The sequence below is a fragment of the Diabrotica virgifera genome, chromosome 2, assembly GCF_917563875.1.
Source record: "Diabrotica virgifera virgifera chromosome 2, PGI_DIABVI_V3a".
Classification (NCBI taxonomy): Eukaryota; Metazoa; Arthropoda; class Insecta; order Coleoptera; family Chrysomelidae; genus Diabrotica; species Diabrotica virgifera.
Window position 1 is genome coordinate 224,781,657 of NC_065444.1, and position 20,532 is coordinate 224,802,188.

The following is a 20,532-nucleotide window of genomic DNA, read 5'->3' on the forward strand; positions in this document are numbered from 1 at the left end:
AAATTTAATAATATTATTGCTATTGAAATTATTGAATCTATCGAATTAACTCAGTACCCACTACTCGCATACCCGACATTACATTTGGTTTGTGTGATCTTTGGATGTATTCATTGTCCATTTACCTCACTACAGTACCTTAAATTTTGGAGATTTACATTCCCACGCAGTCTAAATATTGCTTCGTCGTAAAAGCATAATCTTGTTAACGAAGTACTAGTCAGTTACAATGTTATTCCTCATTACCTCACTAATCTGTAACCTATGGTTGTAGTCATCTTCACTTAATCTTGCAACAACTGGATTTTGTAGTGTTTGAATGAATTCCTACGTAATACACGCAAGAGTGAAGAATGACCTACATAATGTATTTGTGCTGCACTGCGTGAGGATATGTGTGAATCTTCAAACTCTGCATTAAATCTGAAGTTTTATTGTAATTTATAACAATAAAAATGTATACCATTTTTATTCAGTTGCAATGCGAAGCCAAAACTGTCTTAACTTTTACTTAGATCAGAGAGTGCAGCCAGCACTCTTATCGACGATTTCACCTCTTGTTAGAGGTTCATCAGAGACTGCATAGGCTGCTTTCTCTGGTCCAGGTAAAAATTTTCGACATATTAATCCCCCATTGCAACTGACGAGAAGGTAGTAGGTGCGTAGCGGCATCTGCTAAATAAAAGACTAAGTTTTTCAACCTAATAAAATATTTGTAAATTAAATATTTTTAAAAGATTTTTAATTGAAAAACTTATTGGCCCATTTTCCTGGTGACACCTCCAAGGCTTCTACAATATGCAAGCCAAATGGATGCTGCAGTGAAGACAAAAGGGAAGGAATTCTACACTATGCAATTCACAACCCCCGTCTGAGTAACTAGGTCCATTTTCCGTTGGAACTTTACCACGCTGCAGACGGAGGTTGTGAATTGCATAGTGTAGAATTCCTTCCCTTTTGTCTTCATTGCAGCATCCATTTGGCTTGCATATTGTAGAAGCCTTGGAGGTGTCACCAGGGAAATGGGCCAATAAGTTTTTCAGTTAAAAATCTTTTAAAAATATTTAATTTACAAATATTTTTATTAGGTTGAAAAACTTAGTCTTTTAATTTATAACAGTTTTTGGTGGATAGACAGTTTTTATGTATATGAGAATGGTTTGGAAAAGTATCGTTGAACAAGTTGGCTACTTCACTATAAGATCTTCAATTTCTTCATATCGAGCCTTACTAATAACGCGCTTTATTTTTTATTTATAAGACTGCCCTTTATAGACTATTAAATAATATTATTGCTTTTCTTCTTGTAACAATCTGTCTCAATATCTGTATTCAATTTAAATATATCGCAACCTACTATAATATTATAAGGAAGTATTTTTCATTAAAGTTATTGAAATCAGACACATTTTAGTTTTATCTATAGCTACTGTGTTAAACTATCTCAATTAAAGTTAAAGATATGTTTTAGATTATGCTTTTTTTCATAATTCTATTAGGCGCAACTTTGGAAACATGTAACTGTATTTTGTTACATAAATTTTTTGCCATAGTTCATCAAATAATATGGTTCATATTTTTTATGTTTAACTTAATCCTCCAACGTTTATTAGTTTTTCTTTTTATACTGAAAACTATATAGTTTATTAGATTTTAATTTGTATTACTAACATATATTCTTTATGTATTTGTGATAATCATTTCATTCCCTTTAACTTTACATTCCATCATACTTATAACAGTATCTACTATTACTTTTGAAAATTTAATTAATTTTTTAACCGAGTAAATTATAGATTTTAGACTTCAGAGGGGTCGTTTGACGCTCTCCACACTGCTACTTGAAATATCTTTTTTGTATCACCTACATATATGTTTAGTCTGACAAATCTGAGCTTCTAAGAAAACCTATTGTGACGTTTATTTTATATTTATTTACATTTATTTTAATTGATTTATAGTCTTTTAACACTAACACTAAAAACGAAATTAATAATATTTATTAATTAACGCTACAAATTTATTTCTTAGACTAACTGCTATAATTTTATTTATCTTTATATATATGCTGTTCAGTCATGCTGGAACTTTATCCGCGCCTCTCGAATATCTTGGAATTATCTCAAAAGCGGTACGTAGACCCCTCATGACGTCAGGCCGTTGACGTCATGAGCCGTCGATGAACACCTACGTCTACTGTAGAATCATGTATAGGCAGATAGCTTCTTTGAGCGCTCGATGACGTCAGGACATCACCGATAGGATTGGGAACAGTAGCGTAGCCAACGAACTGACATAACACTATTGTCCGTTCTCGAGAGATACTTGTTACTTAGTCAGCTCCTAAGGACACCTGTTCCATGTACTTATAGCGTTGGCCAACAATTGTCCTGCATTTGCAGACAACATGTTTGTCGTTAGACGTTTCCTCTCCATTTTCACAGAGCACATCTGCATGTTGGTATGCTAACTTTGCCCATTTTACTGAATTTTTTTATTGTTTTCTTATTGATTTGTTAGAACCTTCTTTATACTATTTTATAATCATCTCATCTTTATACCAGCCTATATTTGTGAAAATTCTTCTTGGCACATCATTTCTGACATATCCTAATCTCTTGTCATGATGGATTTAGGTAATATTCTAGTTGAACACTAGGAACAACGTGCATTGAACATATTTGTTAGATTTCTTTTTACAAACCCAATGTGTCACTGGTATTTTTACAACTAATCAATAGTCCCGAAATGTAATCATAAGTTTGTGGAGATAATCAAATATAAAACATTTTTTTTTTTGTTATAAAACAGAATTTTTTTTGTTCGTAGAGCATTTGAAACTAAAATGTGTCTATTTTTATTAGGTTTAACACTATTGTTATAATATATGACTGTTTTATACTATTTTATTCTATCTGTATACTATATATATTGCCAATAATAGTTATTGTTAATTATTAGAAGTTTAAAATATGGTTCTATATATACAAAACTCTCAGTATTATATAGCTGTTTTGCCAAATTGTGTTTTATTTACTTTACCAATTTTAGACAAGTCATTTATTCATGTTAATATATATTTTGATGTACTTACATACTTCAGCCAATAGTATACAATTTTGGTTCACTTCTTCTTCTTGCAGTACCGTCTCCTATCGGAGGTTGGCTACCATCACAGCAATCTTAACTTTGTTGGCTGCAGCTCTGAACAACTGTATCGAACTGCACCCATACCACTCCCTTAAATTTCGCAACCAGGAAATCCTCCTACGTCCCACATTTCTCTTTCCCGAGATTTTTCCTTGGATTATGAGTCTTAGCAGAGAGTACTTTTCTCCTCTCATTATGTGGCCTAGATACTCCAGTTTTTTTGTTTGTATGGTTTTTATGACTTCGCATTCCTTCCCCATCTTCAGCAAAACATCTTGATTTGTTACTCTTTCTGTCCATGGTATTTTCCACATTCTCCTGTAACACCACATCTCGAATGCCTCAATGTTTTTGACGTTTATCTTTTTTAGTGTCCAAGCTTCCATGCCGTACAGCAGAACTGAGAAAACAGCAACTTAACATTCTCGTTCTTAAGTTTATATTTATGTCCCTTCTGCATAGGAACTTTTTCATTTTGACAAACGATTGTCTCGCTATCTCAATTCGCCTCTTGATTTCTCTTGTCTGGTCATTAGTATCAGTGAAGCAAACCCCTAAATATTTTTAGGACGTAACTCTTTCAACTGGCTGATTATTTATGGTTAAATTCACATTGGTGTATAGCTTCTTTGTTACAATCATGAATTTAGTCTTTTTGATGTTCAATTTTAGACCATACTTATTGGTATGAGTGTTTATGTTTTCCATCAAATACTGTAAATTTGCTAGGTTATCTGTTACTATTAGCGTGTCATCAGCGTATCGTATATTGTTAATTAACTCTCCGTTAATGTTCATACCAATGTTTTGCTCTAGAAGCGCTTCCCGACATATTGTTTCGCTACATATATTAAATAGTAGTGGAGAAAGCACACAACCCTGACGCACACCTCGACGAATCTCAATTTCTTCGGTTAACTCATTATCAACCTTGATTTTTGCTGTTTGTCCCCAGTACAACCTGGATATGATGTTAATGTCGCGACTGTCGATGTTTTTGCTGCTTAGGATTTCATACAGCTTTTGGTGTCTGACTTTATCGAAGGACTTCTCAAAATCTACGAAACCTACGTAGAGGTCTTGGTTTACATCAAAACATCTTTGCATTAACACACTCAGACCAAACAAAGCTTCCCGTGTTCCCAGTCCACTTCTGAATCTAAACTGTATGGCGCTTATGCCCTCTTCTAATTTATTAAATATTCTTTTGTGAATTATTTTGAAAAATACTTTTAGTTTTATGGTTCACAAATATGAGCAAAAAGAATAACATCCTTAACACACTATAAACACAAGGCATAATGTAAAATAATACACACATTAGTTAAGTAAGACAAACATTACACTCTGGGTTCCCAGGTATAAACAGAATATATGATTCAACAATTTACAACCCAGTTCCAACCATTAAAATTTAAAATTCATCGCTGCTGTAAAGTGCCTGACTAATGAAAAGATCTTTATTATTTTTTTAAATTGTAAAATTGGCAATTCAGTAATTGCAGAAGGCAGCTTGCTGTACCATAAGAGTTTGGTCCGTCTCTACTTCTTTGGAGCCTGGTGTAGGGTAGCAAAAGCATGCTTATTCGTGGTTTCGTATTGGTGTACATCCTCATGTCTTTGATGACGATCTATATGTTGTTTTACATGAACATTACTCTCTAGAATAAATAGCGAAGATAGAGTTAGTATGTGCAATGCAACAAATGCTTGCACTGCCCTATCATTCTGATAGACCAGGGCCCGGATTACGTACACTCGATACGCATCGTATCCGCCATGTTTTCCCATAAGGCGCTACAGTAAAACATGGCGGATACGATGCGTATCGAGTGTACGTAATCCGGGCCCAGGTCAGCAATTATCCTTACTATTCTTCTCTGAATGCGAAAGACATCTTTGGCTTCAGCACTGTGACCCATGCAAAAATTGCATAGCTGATGTGTGAACGACACAGTGCAAAATAGGCCTGTTGTAAAGTGAATTGAGATACAGATTCAGAAATGCTTCTAATCATAAAATTTGCAGATTCTAACTTAGCAACAAGGGACCTTGTATGAGCTTTCCAACACAGTCCTGCATCCAAGTAAACCCCCAAAAATTTTATTTGTTTGTCTGTACCTCCGGAAGGAATAAGCTGCCTTGTTAAAAAAATCAAAGATTTTATTGGAGTTTACAGACAACATATTTGCCGCAAACCATTGTTCTGCGTTATCTTGTGCTGGTTTTGATGCCTCTATGTGTGCATTACGATTATGGTCTTTGTAGGTAATAGTAGTGTCATCAGCAAAAAGGGTAAATGAGCTGGTAAGGCCTATCTGTGGAAGAACGTTAATATACATTAGAAATAATAGTGGTACCAATATTGACCCTTGAGGTAATCCGGTAATCCTATATTTATAGCTCTCTCTGCCGACTTCATTCCACCCACCTTCACACTCTGCTTTCTATTGGAGAGATAGCTGGAGATCATTGCAATGCTAGTACTTCAAAACCCACATCTCTCCAATTTCCTGAGAAGCAGTTCATGTGAAACACAATCAAATGCTTTACTCAGGTCACAGAATGTAGCCGACCGATAACAGCTCTGCTCAAAAGCGAGTCTTCGTCACAGTCCATGATGGGCTTTGTTGTATTTAGACCCTTTCTAAAACCAAACTGACTGTTTGTAAACAAATGAAGCGTTTATTTAAAAACCACACTTGTCCAAAAATTAAAATTTTGGCAAATCAAGAAAAACTTTCCAGACATCTGTTGTTTTTCTAATACTATCCAAATGATCTATGTAGTTTACTCCGGGCATCTGAGATTTTTACACAACTGAATGTGTCAGATGGATAAAGAAACTTCTATTCTATGAGAAGAATACCTGAAGTCGAATTTGCGAAAAATGGACAGATGTTGTTTTTCAAATAAACGCTTCAAATTTTTGGATCTAAAATACTTAACAATCGTTGCTGCCATACATTTCTCAAATACCTTTGATATTATAGAATGGAGTGATATTGGCCTATAATTGGATGGGTCATCATTGTCGCCCTTTTAGTATATTAGTACCTCCACCTCTTTTTTGATGAGATCAGGAAAAACTTTCTTTAAAACAGTGACTTGTAAGTGTTGTTAGAGGACCAATAATGAAATGTTTCACTCCTTTAATTACATCAACAGAGAATCCGAACATTCCGAAGTAGTCTCTACTTTTCTTGTTCACCATAACAGTGAAACATGTTCAGACAAATGCATCAAATATACATACATCAATGATGGTAGTCCGTTCGTTGATTACTAGAGAGCTTGGGAAAAATTACATTACATTAGTAAATTATAAGACATTTATTACGAAAACTTAAGTTTATTCGTAGATAATACATTCATTTTTATAGAAATGTAACAGTATCACATATTTTTAAAGAAATACATGGTAAGAATTTGAGTAACTTGAGTGGTAAATAAATAGAAAACGTAAAATTACGATATATCTACAATATTCTAACTAAATTAAATAGTAGCATATACTCATCTCATTTATACAATATAAATAAATACTATAAACTTATTTAAAAGGAATTTGTACGAAAATAAATAGTTCTTAATATAAATAAATACCGACATTACTAAACTAGTACACAATAATTGACAAGCGATGTAAGAGTTCGTGTTTCTTCACAATTATTGCTTTTGGGGTTTTAGATGGATTGGTACAACTGTCTACAATTTCAGAATCTTCTGAAAATTATTTTAAATGAAAACCGCCATTGTGCTATTATTCGGTATATACTATAATCTATCCTCGCAAAAAACGCCTAAACGTTAAAAGCTATTTTATGTGGGGTTAGAGAATTATATTTCGACCAGGCGTCCAGACTTATGCTAAATCACCCTTATTTGGACCAATCGTATATGACCTTATTTTTTTGCTTTAATCGCTTCCAAATATTATTAGAATATCACTATGCCGACACTTCAAAAAGTGGGTTAAATTTTTTATTAAACAATTTTTGGAAAAACTTAGAAACATCAATTTTTTCTCCTTTTTGTTGCTATATCTCTGCAGCTATGCATTTAAGAAAACTTTTGTAAACGCAAAAAGTTGTGCAATTAAATTTCCTATAAAAGAGATAGAGTTTATTGCAGATTGAAGAAATAATGATTATTACTGAAAAATTAGCAAAAGCCATGGTTAAAATGTTGATTTAAAACTGTAAAAATATAGAAAAAGTTACGGAAGTCAATGGTGGGAATAGCACTTACAGGCCCCTCAAAAATGAATTTACGTGTTCAAAACAACGACGTGCTTAAAAATTTTGATTATCTCAGCTTCTAGTTGACCAATTTTTTTCACTTTTGTTTTAAATTTTGTTTTTAAAATATAATACTTTTAAAAAACTATAATTATTTATTTCCATGTTTTTACGTATAAATGAATATTTACTTGCAAAATTACGTATTTTTTCCGTTCGTTCAGGTTACAATATCAATGTTAACTGTAGTATTTTTGTTATCAAATAATGTAAATACATATAAAAATAAGTCTTTAATTTTTAAATCTTTAAATTTTAAATAAAAGTTATTCTATTCTATTTGTTTATTAGCTTAAAAATTATTCATGAATGATTTGAAGTTTATTTAAAAGCCTGAAAGCCCTTTTATGTGTAAGAAAATTTTCAAGTATTTAAAACTTTTTTGTTGGCCCTGCATAATTTTATAAATTAATACCTTTTCTTGAAAAATTTACATTGCAAAATTATTTGGCCAAAACTACTTGATCGATTGTGTTGAAATTTTGTGTAGTATTGTTATGTATTAAATAGATTTTCTGGGTGAATTTTGAAGGTTGTATGTAGCTTTAAAATATCTGAAAAGGATTATTGAAAAACATTGATTTTTGACCCTTTTTTTAATCCTTTTTACTAATTTTGCAATAATAATTATTTTTTTAATTTGCGATCAATTCTATCTTAGAGGAAGTTTAAATGCAAAACTTTTTTGTGTTTATTTATAACACAAAATTTTTCTCGAGGTATAGCGACGAAAAAGTGAATAGCAAATAGGTGTTTTTATATTTTAATGTTGAAGAAGAAATGAGCAATGTCAATAATGAACGTTACTTACAGAAACTCTAATTGTTTCAGTAGAAATTTCTAAATAAAAAATAACAAAACTTTTTGTATCAATCGCGTATGTAACTAAATGTTAACTTATTCGCGGTGTGCAAGTAATTGGAAGGGAATTGAGAAAAACGATCGTGCGCGAATAGCGAAGAAATATTGCAACTTTCTTAAATAATTCATATTGTCAATTGAAATTCTCTTGACGTACATTTCATATCTACTGTCATTTAAGAAGAAAAATTATATGTTGCTCCACAATATTAATATGATATGTAATTATTATATAAAGGTAAATTTAATTAATTGTATTTTGCTTGCAGTTACTGTACTGCATTTTAATAACTAATTTTATTTATTACATACAATTGTTTACGTTTTAATAACATAACCTGACTTATTTTTTCTTCTTATTATTTTTTTCGACTATGGCCTTGACAATTATCCAGTAACCAGGACTAACCCGTTGTCCTAGGTGAACGACAAACGCGACACGACGCGAAAATATCAAGTAATGGTTGTATTTGTGTATGGCCTACGTTTTCGGGTTAATCAGTCTACGACAAGACGCGACGAAGTGCGAACTTGATTTGTTCGCGACGAGACACGACACAGTGTGACGCCCCATTGCTTTTTTCAATTCAAATTATGCTACGCAATAGTTTATTAAATAAATAAAAACTAATAATAACTATATAGTACCAGTGTTTTTTCATTAACATACCTTAAAGTCAGTAACAGCCTCTCCTCAATAGAATTTGGTTTTAGAAAATTACTTATTGATAGTTATTGATAGCTCAGTTATTAATACTGAGTTTAACAGCTGCAATGATATAATTGAAAGTGAATAAGCCACAATACTCTTTAAACCAACGTGGATTATTTCATTAATTTCCGATATAAATGATTAAACTCTCCAAATTTACTCGTTCTAAATATATGACATTTGTTGTCTTTCTTTTTCGTTTATGGAATTTTTTAGCTAAGTATTTAAAATATGAATTTTCTAGTAATACTGCCGTATACTTCCCCACACTTAAGAATAGGAATGAATAATTGACATCGTCACGTTTGTCCTGGTTTTAAGAGTGATGGAAAGCGACGCGATGCGACGCTACATAAGCCACACGTCGCGTGAATTACTGGTCGCATCACATCGCAACGCATCGCATCGCGTCGCGTCGTTTTCCGTCGCTCACCTAGGACAACGGGTAATATAATTGGCCAGTATAATTAAAAGTGCGAATAAAGTTGCAGCGCGTAGAAATAGGTGTCGCTTTGCCGAACTTGCACGGTCCCAATAAAAAGATTACTGAATTGAAGACAGAATTTGTATCACATCCAACTCTCATATCGAAGATGACATTTTTATTAAAAATTATTTAACAGTTGAAACAAAAATGTCAATACTTATATATCCCACCTTCACCTGAAACTTATCGTTTACAAGCATTTACATATTGAAGATCATAGATTAGACATAGAAGAAGTCAATAATTTGGCAAACTTTGACTTTTCAGTTAACTCTACGCAATGGCTTAGTTCATTAATTTAACAAAGCCAAAACAATGGCTGGTAAATCATGGTTAAACCGTTAAACCTCGTACTCCTGAGCCAACATCTGTCAACATTTTACACGTCAGAAGTTCAGAAATTGATGTTGCAGTGAATGGGTTTGGTAAAACAGGTACTTAACCCAAATCTTTGAAGACTGGATTTTTGAGCCAGCGGCAACCATAGAAATGCCGGTGAACAATCTTCCAGTTGATAAGGTCGAAGAAAATAATAAGCATTCTTCATGACGTACACCAACTCTTGTTCACCATCACCAACTCTCGTACACCATCACCAACACCACTAAACCAAGCTGCAGGTGAAAAAGAAGCAAGGCATGTTCCAGCAAATATTGACGATTCTCCAAGAACACCACCTCCAGATTCTTTAACACCACAAAAATCGTATCAGCTTCTTGTAGACAAGAAAACTTTGCATAATACCTCTCTGTTTTCTGCAGTAAATTCTATAAAAATGCGACTCCCTCTAGTTCATAGATTAACACGGATTTTCAAGTAATACTTGAACAAATAGTTCTACTTCCTAGGGCTGCAAGAAAAATTAATGGTAAAGATAAAAAAAAAGAAAACGTCTGGGATAAGTACCTTACAAAGAAGAACTCGAATCATCTATAGAGAAGAGGCCCATTATGTTAAGTGATTGTATACGATAAGTTTTATTTATCTATCTAGCCTAAAAGTGTCAAATTCACTCGTCTCTATCACTCACTTTGGTCTCTACGAACTTTTTGTCCTCGTCGGGAAAATTGAAAATTGGTTTAAAACCTCCTTCGAGTTGTGGTTTGAAGTTTTCGATGTCAAATTCGCTAGTCGTTGCGTAAGGAAGAGTTGTCGCCTCAGGAGATTCTGTTGTTGTCGTGTTCTTATTTCGGACTACAACAGACCATCCTTGGTTCATTGTGTTTTCAATATTTAAACTAGCCTGAAAACATATTAGTTAAAGTAAAAATATTTTGTAATGTTACATAGTGTGCTTAAGTTAACTATTTTTCTAATAACTTTACAAATAATGTACAATTGCTAAACATACAAAAATATTAATTATTATATAATAATTATTTATAATATTGAATATGTGGATAGGACATGAGTTGTGTCAGACTGCTGCCAGGTCAAACCTTCATGTCAGTGGCGTATCTAAAAAAATTGCCACAAACTGTCCACTGGAGGCATTAGGCAGCATTCTTTCATATTAGGCCTTATACCCACATTGGAAACTCCCTAGGTATGAACCCAGGGTCTAGGTGTTCCATACACGTGGAACCAGAATGAACTAAATTAATAAAAATAAAAAAATGAGGTAGTGTAAGAAGGGACATAACTAACAAAACTACTCAAAATAGAATGCCCATTAGAGAAAGGAAGACCTACCAGCTCCAACAACCATTTGGAGAAACCAGGATGTTGACAATAGCAGGTCGTGATGCCACGGAAATTTTAAATTGGGTACCTTTCGACAGGTAAATAATGTTACTCATGTTGCTAAGTGGAATGTGTCTCCTTCTCCTCAGTCCGTTATCCAGGGCAAGTATATGGTAACGTTGTAATGCTTGATTGACTGTATTAACCATTTAACTCTTCTTGAGCTTCGTGAGTGCTTCACGAAGAGAGAATGCTGCGAATTTTATAATTTGATCAGACCACCGCGTGGAGATCTGCCTCTTGATCTTCTGTCTTCAACTCTACGACGATCAATCTTTCCAAACCATCTTTCTTCTAGTGATATGACCAAAGAACCTCAGAATATTTCGTCAGTTTTGCTGTTGCTGACCTAGCCGTTGTTAGCCGCATTTTTATTTCTTTTTTACATCCTCCATAATTTGTTATTATCGATCCTAAGTAGTTGAAGGCTATTATTTTTCATAAGTCTGCCCTCTTTTGATGTCTGGCTGCTCCTTCTATTGGCATCAGCAATACTAGCTGCGTCGATATTTCCGACGAACTCGTTGCTCTTTCTCCAATTTTTTCCCACAAGATACATGAAATGCATCACTATGACTTTATTTTTTTTGTTACCAGGGATCTGGGTAATTCAGAATTGTTTCTGCAATAAACTGATTATCTTTAAATTGTCTTTTAATATTATGATGCTTATTTCGATGCGTCTCCTTACTTTGACTGCCTTTTAAATGAACACGAGATCCAAACATTTTTTATGATTTTCAAAACAATAATTTTCGATAAATATCAATAATATAAACACTCTATAGTATGGAAGGAAAGTATGGTATGCTAAATTTGCAGTTACTCGAGCGTTATATGCGGACCTATTGGGTTGTGAAGAGTATATAGGTCCTAAAACCAAAAAGAGTTAAGTAAAGTTTTTCATTTAAGTGGGGACTTTACAATTTTTAATTTAATTTTCCATTTCCAACAATCGTTTTTTCCGATTATAGCGCCATCTATCCATAATCCGAAAAAATGTCTCGAATAAAAGTTACTTATTTTTACGTACGGAATCCAAATCTGCAATAAAAATGGGGATTCCTATTTAAGATTTTAAAGTAACACCCACCCCACCTCTGTAGGGGGTCGTGTTTGGTGTCATTCGATAGATTTTTCAAAAATATTAAATACGTGTATTTTTCAGTTTTTCGATCTGATGTTCATTTCGCGAAATATCGCGGGGTTCGTATTTAATATTTTAAATTTTATCCCTACCGCTCTCGGTGGGGGTCGTGTTTGGTATTATTTGATAGATTTTTGAAAAATATTGACCACGTATTTTCTAGTTTTTCGATCTGACGTTCATTTCCCGAAATATTCGCTTTTTTTTTGTGAAACTTTGCGACTCGCCTATTCCCTTAAATCGTGAGATTTTTGAAATGTACACTATTTTGCATGTACTTAACTTACCTTATCGTAATCTGACGATTTCGCGTTTTTTAAGGATATACTTTTTTTTCGGACCCCCCCTTAACGAACTCCCCTGTATTAAGAGCCAATATAAATGGTAGAGGTACATTTCCAGGGTACAAGGTTTCTCCCCATGTAATAATCTGACGCGCTCGAGTAACTTCAAAAATCCCCGCTTGGACTCCCCTACCACTATAATTTTGTTTCTATACTCATCGGCACAATTACCGCCCACCTTGAATTTCTTTCAATTTGCGGAAATTGTCAGTCTTGGAAACTACCTTTGAGGAAAAGAAAACAATAAAATTATTGAAAAAAAAGTCGTTTATCAAGGAATGCTTGATAAAAATCTAATAATATTCGAAGAAAATTCAAACAAACATTACTTATTTTTAAAATCATAGTCTAATTAAAAAAATATTAGCATTAATAATGGATGTTGCCGCCTCTGGCCCTTAAGAGTTCTTGAAGCCGGTTCGACAATCCATTGTTGGTTGGTCAATCCAGTTGATATACTGAATATATGATTGGGGGATATTGTGTCACTTCTCTACCGCAGCCGTCTTAGCTCTCTGAAGGATGTACGTGAAGGGGCTGGTACTCTTTCCCGTTTTTTGAGGTTGTTCCAAATGCGTTCAATTGGGTTAAGATCGCGACTATGTGCCGGCGTAGTTATGCTGGTATGGTAATACCTATGTACATGGTAAAACTTGAATCCCGAAGCCTTCATTAAGGTAGGTACTCACAGGTGAATCTTGCGATATTGCAACGTGCATTGTTATGCATTAAACTAAAGTTTTCACCAATGAACGATTGCAAAATACATGACATGGTCTTGGCGAACTTCTTCCACGTATTTTTAAGCATTCACACTATCTTTATCGAACAAAACAAGATCAGTACGAGCTTCGTAAGAAATACCTCCTCAAATCACTGACCCTTCCTGGTTAAGCCACTGTTTAGGTTATAGTGCAATTGAGCAAACCTTTCATTATGACTTCTGTAGACACGCTGACCATCTGCACCTCTTAAGGCTATTCTGCTCTCATCTAAGAACAGTAATGTTCTTCCATTCCACCAAAGTCTAGCCAAATTTTTTCGCACAAAACCAAGTCTAGTTCTACGGCATTGTGGGAGCAGCTATGTGGTGTGAGCTGGACGGAAAGCCCTCAAATTTGTTTCTGATAGCCTTCTTCTACGTTCACCAACACTAACATTTCTTACCTCAAAAAGACGGGTACGAACTTCAGAAGCGGTGCAAAAGCGATTTTTCAACATCCTTAATCTGGCCTGGAGTGTATAAGCCTGTCTTTCGAAATCGTCTGATAGCATCCCGGACCGTAGTTCATCCTCTACCTACATTAGTTCAGAGAAATAAGGGAAAAAAATATCCTGTTGGTGACATAACTCCCTCACCAAATTGTTTGAGTAGTATGGAGATCTATAATAATAACCTATATGTTTCCTGCGGCCGATTTTTATGATATAGGTACATAGTTATAAACAAATGAAGATCAAAAAACGGTAAATTTTCGCTTTTTTCATCTATTACCAAAAAGCTAGGAATTTTAAACAAATTTGAGAATAAGAAACTCATAAATAAAACTTTAAACAAATAAATATTATTTGTACAAATATTTTCGACCGTACTGTGTTATAGTGGTTTGAAGTTTCAGCAATTCGGTCATGTGAAATAAAAGTCTATTTGTTATTTCTCAATATTTCGTCACACTTTTGTGACTTCTTCAGGAGAAAAAACTATAAGAGTATTAATTTAGATTTTTTTTGAACATATCGTAAGGGACATTGAACATTAAACTTTTTAGTAATAGACGAAAAAACCGAAAATTTACCGTTTTTTGATCTTTATTTCTTTATAGCTATGTATATCATCAAAATTGACTGCAGGAAACATACAGGTTATTAATATAGATGGCCATACTACTAAAAAAATTTGGTTTCGGCCTGGAGGGGGATGTGTCACGAGAAAAATCTTATTTCTCTGGACTACATCATTCGGAGAGCTCAAGATGGCTGCGCAAGAGGATTGGCGCAATATTCCCCAATCTGATATCCAGGATATCATGAATAGATTGTTGAACCGGCTCCAAGAAGTCCTGAGCACTAAAGGTGGCAACACCCATTATTACTACTCATAATTCTTTTTTAATTAGACTATGATTTTCAAATTATATTTGTTTGAATTTTCTTCGAAATTTTTTAAATATTGGATTTTTGCTAAACATCCTTTGAAAAGCGACTTTTTTTCAATGATTTTATTGTTTTCTTTTTCTCAAAGGTAGTTTTCACCATATCTTTCATAAAATGTGGTTCAAGATTGACAATATCTGCAAATTGAAAGAAATACAAGGTGGGAGGTTAATTGTGCCGGTGTATTTATTATTAAATTATCCAGATTTAGCCATACAGCTCACACTCCCTCTAAGGGGAAAATTCACTCATCCCAGATACCTGCGGTATTAAAAGGATTGAGCTCTGGTGGGACTCTTTCCGTGTTATCGAGCACTAGGTGACTTGGTATGCAGGTGTATCTCCTAAGAATTTTCGTACACATCTGGCCGTTGCGAGTAGTACAGCTTTCTGCATGGTCTTGTAAAGATGTTCATTTAGACCCAGCCTTTTTATGCTTTCGAGGAGGTTTTTCGGAATGACTCCAGTAGTAGACATAATAATAGGTATCGTCTGGGTACTTTGCATTCTCCATTGTCTTCGTGTTTGAATTTCCAGATCTCTGTACTTGGCGATCTTTTCAGTAAATTTACTACGTAGATTATTGTTGTTAGGTATCGCCACATCAATTAGTGTTGTTTGTCTTGTTAATTTATTAACTAGTACGAGATCTGGTCTATTATGTGCCACTGTTTGGTCTGTGAGCATAGTGCGGTCCCAGTATAGCTTGTAGTTGCCATCCTCAAGCATACTCTCAGGGACGTATTGATAGTATGGGAGATGGTCCGTTTGGAGAAGTCCCAGCTTGATAGCTATTTCTTGAAGAAGGACCTTTCCCACTGCGTCATGCCGTTCCTTGTATTCAGTTGCAGCAAATGTCTGACAGCCCCCTGTAAGATGTTGGATGGTTTCTTGGGCTTGACATCCATATCGGCATCTGTCATTTTGAACCTGAGGGTCTTCGACGATATATTTCAGGTTATTTCTGGTTGGTATAACCTGATCCTGAATGGCCAGTAATGAACCTTCCGTTTCAGGGAACATCTTTCCTGATGTCAACCAATAGTTCGACGCTGTATTGTCGACATAGTCTTGGCTGACCTCATTGGGATGTCGCCCGTGTAGAGGTTTAACCATCCAGGTGCGCATTTTTCCGTCTTTAGTGAGGTGGTTTATGCGCATTTCTGGTTCCCTCAGTTTGATCGGTGTTGTGGCACCTACTGCGCAAATAGCGTGGTGTAGAGTAGATGTCTCAGCCTGCATCTGAAAATAAGTTCTTAAATTAGCAATCTGTTTGTCTAATTGCTCAACTATACCCATAAGTCCTCTTCCTCCTAAATACCGCGGTAATGTCGTTCGTTCTACTGCACTTTTAGGGTGGTGTTTTTGTGCCTTTGTGAGGTGTGTTCGTACTTTTCGCTGAAGATTTTCTATATCCGTTTTTGTCCACTTAACAATACCAAATGAATAGCTAAGCGCGGAACAAGCGTAGGTGTTTAGTGGCTTAAACAAATTTTTACTGTTAAGCTGTGAACGAAGCAGCTGTTTTACCTTCGTATAAACTCAGTAGTTATCTCAGTTTTCATTTGCTTATGGTCAATTTTCCGCGCCTGCTTTACTCCAAGATATTTGTACATATCGTTTTCGCCCATGGCCTCGATGCTCTGGCCATTTTGCATATCGAATCCACCGGGCTGTACCTTTCCTCTGACTATATTCAAAACACGGTACTTGTCTAAACCGAACTGCATACTAATATCATTAGAGAATGTTTCTACAGTTTTTAGCATCTGTTCTAGGTGTTCTCGATTGGAGGCCATTAATTTCAAATCATCCATATACAACAGGTGATTGAGCTTCGCTATCACAGTATTATTGTTTTTAATGCTAAAACCTGAGTCACTTTAGTTTAATAGCTGGGAAAGGGGGTTCAAAGCTAAACAGAACCACAATGGACTCAACGAGTCTCCTTGAAGCAGGCCCCGGTTGATTGCGATATTATCGGTTTCGATATTGTTTTCACCAGGTATTTGGAGGTGAATTTTAGTCTTCCAATTTATTAATAAAATTTTAGGACAGTATTTCTATGACACTAAGGAATGGTTTTACGTAAAAAAAACAAAAATCTTTTTTTTTTAATCCAGAAAGTAGAAAGTCCCCTTAAAATATTGGTTTCTCGTTATAAACCAGTTACGAACCTATCGTGATAAATAGAGATATATGATATATGTCATGAAGACACAAGAAAGAAAATTTGTGAGAAAAACCAAAACTATAGGTACCTATATTTACATGTTTGTGTGTATGATTGTGGGAGCGCAAATGTTTGTAGATGTTTGTTCAAAAATAATTGAATCTTACCTGAAATGGCGCTTCGAAATCCAACTTTGGATAATCGGGTACGCTCAAATCGTTTTTATGATTAGAACTTTCATCGATTCTATGTATGTTATCAACGCTACTTACAATTCCAGTAGGACTCTCATGATGAGCGTGCATTACAGCGCTAACTGTAAACACCTTATTAGAATCGCCAGGCCTTATCTCGGGTATGACTAGAGATCCATAATTTGGCATCGAATATTTATCTGCGATAGAATTCGGTTCCGTTGGTGTATAAGCAACAGCGATGGGTCTGTCAGTGTGGGTTTTGAGTGTTACGGATATTTGGTTTATACCTAGAAATAATTAAGAAAACTTATGTCATAATGAAACATTTAGGGTGCTATACCAGGTGTCCACTTATATTTTCCCCGTGTTAACTGCCTATAACTTCTAAACGGCCCAAGATTTTCGCTGAAATGTTTTATTTTATGTTTTCTTTCAGTGGATTGAATTTTTTATATCGCTTTTAATTACGAAAAGAAAGACGGATTTTTGAAAAAAACGTTGTTGATTTTTTTTATTGGAACAGCCAGTATATTTTTTTGTAAATTGAAAGAACGGTCATTTACCTATCCAGCGATATAAAGTTTTTTAAAATCGGTTGTCAAATGACTGAGTAATTAATTTTTAAAATGAGAGATATCACACCTTTACCTTTTTTAAAGTAAGACGGATCGTTGTAAAACCTTTTGCAATTGATTCGATAGAGCTTCAGGAAAATTGTTGACCACTTGGCATGAGGGACAAATGAAAATTGCATTGTTGTAGGCGGAAAATGCATTTTCCAAAGTGCATCTAAAAGTGTTCAAAAAATAAAAATTCACAACTTGGAAAAAAATCATTGAAATGAGTTCAAATTTTTATACTCGGTAGGTTTTTGAGGTCGCTTAACACGAATATAGATGACACGACTCGGATAGATAACACGACTTGGATAGATTTCAATAGACTAAAAGATACAAGAACAAGAGAAGACATAAAAGAAAAATTAATAAAAACTTGAAAGAAATTAATAGCGTGAACTCCGAAGAAGTTGAAAATAATTGGAAACAGATAAAGACAGCACTAACAACAGCTGTTAAAGAGACGTTGACTCCTAAACGAACTGAGAGAACTAAAAGAAAGGCATGGATGACAGAAGAAATTCTTAATTTAATGGATGAGAGACGTGCCTATAAGAACAAAAACAAACAACAATATGATGCAATAAATCGAACCATAAAGAGAATGATCAAAGAGGAAAAAGAAAAGTGGCTGTCAGAACAATGCAAGGATATTGAGGAATGTGAGAGAAAGTACGATAATTTCGGCATGCATAAGAAGATCAGAGAAATGACTGGTACAAAGAAGAAGACTCATAGTGGAATGGTGAATGATTCAGAAGGCAAGATTATAATAGATTTCAAAGAAAAACTCACAAGATGGAAAGAATACGTAAAAGAACTTTTTGACGACGAAAGAGAATTAATAACAGTGAAACGAGAAGAAATGAAGGGTTTAAGGATACTTAAACAAGAACTGGAATATGCTTTAAAAAACACCAAGGATGGTAAGACACCAGGGCCTGATGAAATACCGGTTGAAGTATTAAAACTTATTGATGGAGAAGTGATGAACATGATACTCGAGTTATTTAACAACATATATGATACTGGAATAATACCACAAGACTGGTTAAGGTCCACATTCATTTTAATACCTAAAAAATCAAATGTAAAAGAGTGCTCGGATTACAGAACGATTGCCTTGATGAGTCATATGCTTAAAGTTTTTCTAAAAATCATTCATAATAGAATTTTCCGCAAACTTGAAGAAGATATAAGTGGAACACAAATGGGCTTCAGGAACGGCCTTGGTACGAGGGAAGCGCTCTTTGGTGTGGGCGTACTATTTCAACGGTGTTTGGATATCAATCAGGATGTATACGCCTGCTTTATAGACTTTGAGAAGGCCTTCGATAGAGTCCGACACGACCGACTGAGACAACTTCTAATCGAAAAGAACATTGATGAAAAAGGTATTAGAATAATAACTAATTTGTATTGGAATCAAACAGCGCAAGTCAAGGTAGATGATGAAATGACTGAGGAGATCAAAATATGTATAGGAGTAAGACAGGGATGTATTCTGTCTCCTCTTTTGTTTAATTTTTATAGCGAAGTCATATTTAAAGAAGCTCTGTCGGACGTTAGTTGTGGTGTAGTGATCAACGGAAATACAATCAATAATTTGAGATACGCTGACGACACAGTGATATTAGCAGACAATCTTACAGATCTGCAACGACTGATGGAACGCACTAACCACTACTGCAACAGCTACGGACTCACATTAAACCTCAGAAAAACTAAATGGATGGTAATAACAAAAGATCCACACGCCAGGAATGATTTGGTTGTCAATAACACGGTTATAGAAAGGGTATCCTCCTATAAATACCTTGGAGCTTGCCTGGATCATACAGGCGATCAAACAAAATAAATAAGAGCAAGAATAGAAATAGCTAGATCAGCATTTAACAAGATGAAAATATTTCTCTGTAGTCGTGACATAAATCTTGATCTGAGAGTGCGTATGCTGCGGTGTTATATCTTTTCCACTTTATTATACGGAGTTGAGTCATGGACCATCAAGATGGGCAGCATTAAAAACATTGAAGCTTTTGAGATGTGGTGTTACCGTAGAATGCTACGTGTATCTTGGGTGGACCACGTGACGAATGCCGAAATTTTACGTCGGATCGGAAAAGGATGTGAAGTTGTACTTACTGTTAAAAGAAGAAAGCTTGAATACTTTGGCCATGTTATGAGAGGTGACAAATACTTGCTGCTGAGACTGATCATTCAGGGTAAAATCAGGGGTAAGAGAAGTATCGGTAGGCGCAGAATATCTTGGTTAAGAAATCTGAGGGAATGGTTCGGCTACAGTTCCATCGACCTATTTAGGGCAGCCGCCAGTAAAATAAGAATAGCTGTGATGATTTCCAACCTCCGATAGGAGACGGACTTGAAGAAGAAGAAGAACACGAATATCGGGTCGGCGAAGCTAAAATAGGTACCTGGTGCCCTTGATACACTTGACTGGTCCAGGAATGGTGCGAGGAAGCCCGATATATGGCACTATTTGGCTGTACATCCATAAATCGATTTGTTACTTATTTTAAATGAAGATTATTTACAAAGTTAAATAACTACCTTTCTATCAAAGGAGCCCGGTAAGCATGCTATTGGTCGTGAACGCTCCATGTAAAACTAGATAACTGCTTCATC

General features: G+C 34.8%; 1 protein-coding gene across 3 annotated transcripts in view; it reads right to left on the reverse strand.

Moving 5' to 3' along the window:
- Positions 1 to 6,554: 6,554 nt before the first annotated feature.
- Positions 6,555 to 20,532, reverse strand: part of LOC114330016 (uncharacterized) — a 117,527-nt gene continuing 103,549 nt past the window's right edge. For 2 of the 3 annotated variants that reach the window (XM_028279311.2, XM_028279310.2), the window contains exons 7-8: positions 17,240 to 17,556; positions 6,555 to 10,754 (exon numbers count right to left, since the gene is read on the reverse strand). In XM_028279311.2, the coding sequence (XP_028135112.2) occupies positions 10,521 to 10,754; positions 17,240 to 17,556 (551 nt within the window). In that variant the 3' untranslated portion in view covers positions 6,555 to 10,520. The remainder of the gene's footprint in view (positions 10,755 to 17,239; positions 17,557 to 20,532) is intronic. The other variant, XM_028279312.2, reaches the window with a different exon arrangement.